The sequence below is a fragment of the Tigriopus californicus genome, chromosome 5, assembly GCF_007210705.1.
Source record: "Tigriopus californicus strain San Diego chromosome 5, Tcal_SD_v2.1, whole genome shotgun sequence".
In the NCBI taxonomy this organism is placed as follows: domain Eukaryota; kingdom Metazoa; phylum Arthropoda; class Copepoda; order Harpacticoida; family Harpacticidae; genus Tigriopus; species Tigriopus californicus.
In genome coordinates this window covers 12904200-12910355 of record NC_081444.1, presented here as the reverse complement: position 1 = coordinate 12910355, position 6156 = coordinate 12904200, and the positions used below count along the sequence as shown (strand labels likewise).

Below are 6156 nucleotides of genomic sequence, written 5' to 3'. Positions count from 1 at the left end.
TTTACTAACAAATGAAAATTGTCGTTCACAAAGCGCGAAATCTGTCCACTTTTGGATCCCATTGCATTGAAAGCTTATTTTTAGGTGACTACGCATATTTAAAGGAATTTATGATGTCTTTTTCAAATTTGTGATTATCATTTATTTAAAAGCTAAAGTTTCGTAAAAGGGGTAAAGTACTTCTATTTACAAGTATAAAAAATGAAATAAGCATCTATACGTCTACAAATAGTCATATCTAAGGCTCAGAAAGATGATTGATGGGAAAGACAAAATCAACTGATTTACATTTTTCTTTTGAAACGATTGACAAAAATGGCAAATTATTTCGAGATTAATTCAAAAAGATGGGACATGCTGTGTTTTTTCGTAAAATTTGTAATGCATTTTAGTCGTGGTCCAATCTTGGCATTGATAGAACTCAATTTTAATTCTAACGCATAGACACAGTCTAAAACCAATCATTTTCAACATGTTTTCCAAGGCTATCAACGTTGGTGTTTTCATTGTTCCCGCTAATTTCATTTGGAGTTTGGCAGCCTATGAAAGTACTGAATGTTACATGGCAAGCAAAATTTGATGAAAAGGGGTTTTCTTGTTATAATACAATAAGTAGAGGCTGTGATGTGAGTTGCAAGTTTGTCAATAAATTGCAACTTTGCAATTGTTGTGAATCCAGAGGAGCAAGCTTGAACCATATCAAATACACAGGACTCAATAATTTGCGGTGAAAATTCAATGACAAACGAACTTTGAGAAATATGGACTGTGAACAAGCTTCCCACAAAATCGGCCTACTCTTGGTCATAGTGACTCTGAGCCACTTTTCGAATCAAAGAAGTAAAATAAGGAATATGGGTCTTCTTAATTTAAAGCAGGTCATTTCTATATTATCATTTTGAAAAGGGATTCGTTTCAAAGTCATATTGTCTAAAGCTTATGTTGCTGACCAAGAGCAAGCCAAAAATTTGGATGTTAGGCAGTGCGTACTGCATAACTTTGGAAATACCTTCTGAGTTCCCTAAGCATAGTTCTAGGCTCAAACTTGGCCAAGTTCATCTGTTTAACAAGATCTTGTGGTCGTATGAAGTGCTCATTTGGAATATAGTGAACGGTTTAGGATATATTTTTTTTGCTTCCATTTGCAGTCCATACCTCTAGAAGTCCGTGAGTAAACCCACTTCACTCAAAATTCACTCACCACTTCGTTGATACAATTTACATAGTGGGTAACATCCAAACACTAACTCCAAGGCAAGTGCTTTAGAGATGCAATTCAAACTTCAACACAAAAATAATCTTTATCAATTCAGTGTCAGGATTACAAAAGCAAATCTATGTTTACCATAAACTAAGCACACAAAAGATATTTCAATTCTCAAAGGACTTGAAAGCTAATAGTAAAAATATTTTCTGCTTTATAGCTAATATCAATAAAAAATGGATCTCCTTGAATGTTGACATTTTGCCTAATTTCATTTTATTTTTTCTAAAGAGTAATTTGTTTACTGTAGATAAATAATGTTTATTGATTTTAAATTAGTAAAAACTCCAACAAGTGTCTAATGTCACAAGTATTAATCATTTGAAAAATGAATGAGAGCTCAAAATGGAAAGTAATACATCCAGGCATAAATGTTTTTTAAAAGCAAAAAATTCCAAATTTTGCCCAATGACTGTAAGAGACTCTCCGTGAACCCTGAGGAGAGTTCAACGAAAGAAAAAGTTCTCGATTTCTCCCCAAGCTATGAAGAAGCCACAATCGAACAAGGTTCTTCGTCGCAGTGTCAAACTAAATATCAAGGAAGAAAACCTAAAGCCAACCACATAATCTGCACTCTAATAAGATTATTGCTTGTTTATTCAAATTCAGCATGATTCATAGTGCCAAACAACAATTTGCTATTGCCATTTCTTTCTGTCTCCTGTTTCAAACCACCTGCGTTCACGGAGATGGACAATATCTTCAAAGCGGTAAGCAATCATTCGTCGACTCGTTGGACGAATAGCAATAGGAGTAGCTTTATGTAAATATTCACCTTTGGTGGATCAAGTTTGGACGAAACAATCTCGTTCACCGTTCTATCATACGATGTGAAGCGGAAGGCTCGAGAACATGACATACCGTATAGGAGGGAGGAATGTTCTACGGTATTCGGTCATGTCCCTTATTTACGCCACATTGAACTGTCATGTCAATCGAATCAAATGGTCTTAAACCATGCTCGAGTCCTATGTAGATCAAAGGTCTTGTTTATTTCCAAACATGTCCTTTTCAAAACTCGTGGCCGCAATAGCCATAATCAACTCAAAACTGGGAGATGTGTTTAACCTTCGGCAGTTGAGGAGGAATTGCCCTATGACGAAGCAAATGTCACGATTTGGTGGTCATACAGAATTTATTTGAATTGGTCACGGACAATTGGACATTTCAGGAGATCATAATTATGTCCAGATGCACGACTAGTTACCACACAAACCATTATAGAGAAAATTTTAAAATTGATTCCACGCCTTTGGCACAATTTCTTTCTCTCCATATTTGCTGGAAGTTTAGTGCTGCAATCCACGTAGGTTGAATATTTTAAGGTCAGATTAGGTTTTTGGGGCTCGGGTAACAACGTTGGTCATGATGCTATGCTAAATTCAATTTGGACTGCCAATTATGAATTGACGGTTTATATTGAAATTGGGGATGGGAAAATATCATAGCATGATAATTTCTTTTAAAAATGTATTTATTGCGAGAAGCATGCCTCATTGGATATATGTAAAGTAAGTGATACATGAATGTCAATTCAACTAGAGTCGCGCATGGCGATTTGGGGCCCATTTTGGGTTCAAGGGTTTTTTCTTTTTGGATCCCTTAATTTAGTAACGTCTAACTCGAGAATTAGCACATAAAATTCAAGAATCGGAAATTCATACGACGCGTCAATCTTGACGTCTTGCCTCGACCTTGAATGTAACATTGCACTTGAGAAAGAAGTTATCTGTTCGCTTATGTTAGGGATTCTTATATATATATACGAGTAAGTTTAGATCATAGATAGCTTGATGCTGATGGATGGTCATTGCAATGCGTAGTTTTACGGTTCGACTTGCTCGAAAGGCTCTCCGGAAAACTCAAAATCAACTTGAATTCCAGGCCAGAAGATCAACCGAACCGCACCCTGGCAATTGCAATGGCCTTACCATAACCACTCGCGTACTGCCCGTCAAGCCGTCGTGCCAACCACGGCCACTGAGTTTGACGACATATCCGCCATAACGGCTGCCGTCATCGGACTGACCTCTTCTATTTTGATTTTTGACAACCTTCGGGTCCGTTTCGTGGATTTGAGAAGGCGAATCAACGAGAAAACTGATCGGCAGAACGACCTTATCCTTCGAATTTTCCCTGTGTGCGAGGCGATTTTGGCAGCTCGACAAGAGGCTCCCGTGCCCATTACTGGCAATACAGTTGACAATACCAACAAAATCAACGCATTTATTGGACACTTTGATGACGTCATGACTTGTGATGCTGATGTAACCCTTTAGATTTCAGTAGAACTTATACTTAAATAAACCTACAACCAATATTCTAAGTTTCTCAAAATGTCTTCCATAGGTGAATCATAGGGTTATTTACGGTTTTGAAATTGCCGCCCTTGAATAATGAAGTTAGAACGTTTTTCAGATCCTGTGTACTCTCGCCCAGTAACAAGTGTGGATTATTATCACGGGCCCTACCGGTACCAAAACGCCCAGTTAGCCCCAAGACAATCCAGACAGGCCACAGCTGCTGATTTTACTGGCTTATCTATGGTTGCCGCAGCAGCCGTAGGCGTGGGGACGGGTTTATTGGTCCACAATGTGCTAACCCAGAAGATGAACCAATTGGATGAGGTGGTTCGGGACCAAGGAGTGGCTCTTGACACTCTCTCCGCTTCTTTGAGCAACACTCAAGTTGTCTGCAATGCAGTGCGACAAGCTGGATTGGCCACGCCATTAACTGGCCCTCCATCCGCTCAAGACAATGCCATTGCTATTAACACGCTTTTAGCAGCCTTAAGAGGAGTAACCATGTGTACTTCTTAGTGTAATTAATGTTGGCTAAATATAATCTGTTTGAGGATCGCATCATGTTTCTCACGGTTTTGGTTTTCACTGACTTTTGTTTAGCCTGTACCCGGAATGTAATCGCAAGCACATTGAAATGTAAGATTACCATTCGCTTTATCTGTTATGTTGTTACTCTGCAATAGGATCAAGAACAATGTCTAAGTTTAACTTAAGCAATCAGAGAGCTCGCCCGTTGTCCAATCTGCCTTTACAACTGAAAGAAAGCTATCCAGAAATCCACCTTTTCCAACCATCTGAGCATTTGGAACAAGAATCCCAGGTAGTTCAAGGAATGACGTTCTCTTCTCTTTTTGACCAAAATCTCTGATCAGCCTTATGTTAATAACCTTTCTTTTTAATAGTACTGGAATTACATTCCTTATTGCGGTTAGAAAAGTCCGTGGAAAACTAAACCAATACAAAAAAATGTCCATCCTGAACTCCCGGGGATCACATTTCCAGTAGTGTTAAGGAAGTCCACAAAACCCCAAAAGAACAAACAGTAGCTAGGAATTATTAGCGAAAGTATGTTTATTGTTTCTTAAATGAGGAGATTGGGAGAGCTGTACAGGGTGTCCCAAATGTCTTTCCCGGCTCAAAAACGATGCAAAATCACAACTTTTTCCAGTATGTAGATGGTGAAGGCTCTCATAAAATTATTTTAGATGATGTGGATAGCAACCTTATAAAGCAATGCTTTGATTTTCGTTCATGTGCAAAATTGTTATGTTAAAACCAAAAGTCTTAATTTTGTCATGCTTTTTTTTGTCAATGCAAGCATGTACAAAATACGTAGAACTTCTTACGGTTTTTACGGGTCTGTTGAGCATTCAGTTAGATAAGTAAGTATAGAATAAGCTGTTTACATCATAGTGTCTCTGAGGATATTTAGAGAATGGCAGTAATTGCACAAGATGAATTAGTCCATTAACGACAACCCATGAGTTGTTAAGCATTCAGAGCTGTTGAGCAGCACAAAAGTGAGGGAATGTTTATTAGCAAATGAAAGCGGTCAATCAGAAATCTAATTCACAGATTGACGGCATTGTTTGCCCCGGATGGCAAATCAATAAGGCATATATCTAGAAGGTGTTTTTGGGTTGTGACAGTCTCCAAGAAACCAAAATTGTCTAAATTAGATCCAAAATAAAGGAAAATGCATCAAGTGTTGAGCGCATAAAAAGGCAACAAAACATCGTTAAAGATTGGTCATATGGACAGATTACAGTCTCTTGGAACTTTTCCATCAAATTAAGTTCAGCAATGTTGGGCTGTGAAGAGATTTCTAGACATTGGATGTCGGACGACCGACCACACAGCTGGTAAAACAGTACAATGGATGGTCTCCTGGGAATTGATCACAAACCGGTTTATTGTACTGTTTAGCCAACCGAATGGTCGGTCGTCCGACATCCAGTGTCAAGAAATCTATTGGATATGGGTTGAAACGTTTTTGCATATATTTCTTCTGGAAAATTTGAAAATTTACATATTTCAAACAAGCTTGAGATGGCAGAAATCAAAATTGATTTTTTTGCCTCCACTGAACATTTTTATATATAAATGTGGATAAGATCATATCTTTAAAAGGGCCCTTATTTGCAACGTCAGACAGTCCATACAAAACAGGAAGACGCACGGTAGATTGCTGAATAAACTACTCGTGACGTGCCATGAAAGCAATTTCTTTTCCGGATGTTATGTGACCCAGGTCGCTAATTACACATAAGATTTTGAAAGAATTTACTAAAAATAACACAAACGCATTATATTTCAATAAAGATAAATCGGTCAAATCGGCCCTTAATTTGGTAGAGGCTGATCCTCAAAGCGCCCTCTGATGTGCAGAGTGTAAACCATTTTTCGTACACCGTAATGCGCCTATTGGGTTGGTGCCTTCATCATTTAAAAATACCTTTTGAGAAATTTTGGGCCCACAGTCGAAAAAGGTGTGATTCTCCATCGCTTTGGAACCGGCAAAGACTTTTAGGACACCTTATAGGAGTGACTTCATTGGATATATTTGCCTTTTTGACACTTTGTAAATAT

The 6156-nt window shown here is 38.1% G+C and overlaps 1 protein-coding gene across 2 annotated transcripts; it reads left to right on the top strand.

Moving 5' to 3' along the window:
* Window positions 1-1748: 1748 nt before the first annotated feature.
* LOC131881196 (uncharacterized) lies at window positions 1749-4171 on the top strand. Of its 2 annotated transcripts, none has more exons than XM_059227985.1 (2): window positions 1749-1974; window positions 3683-4171. In XM_059227985.1, exons 1-2 carry the CDS (start codon window positions 1875-1877, stop codon window positions 4081-4083), a joined length of 501 nt encoding a protein of 166 aa, XP_059083968.1. In that variant the 5' UTR covers window positions 1749-1874; the 3' UTR covers window positions 4084-4171. The 2 variants fall into 2 exon arrangements, with proteins under 2 accessions (XP_059083968.1, XP_059083969.1); XM_059227986.1 differs by lacking the exon at window positions 3683-4171 and adding an exon at window positions 3149-3650.
* Window positions 4172-6156: the final 1985 nt, after the last annotated feature.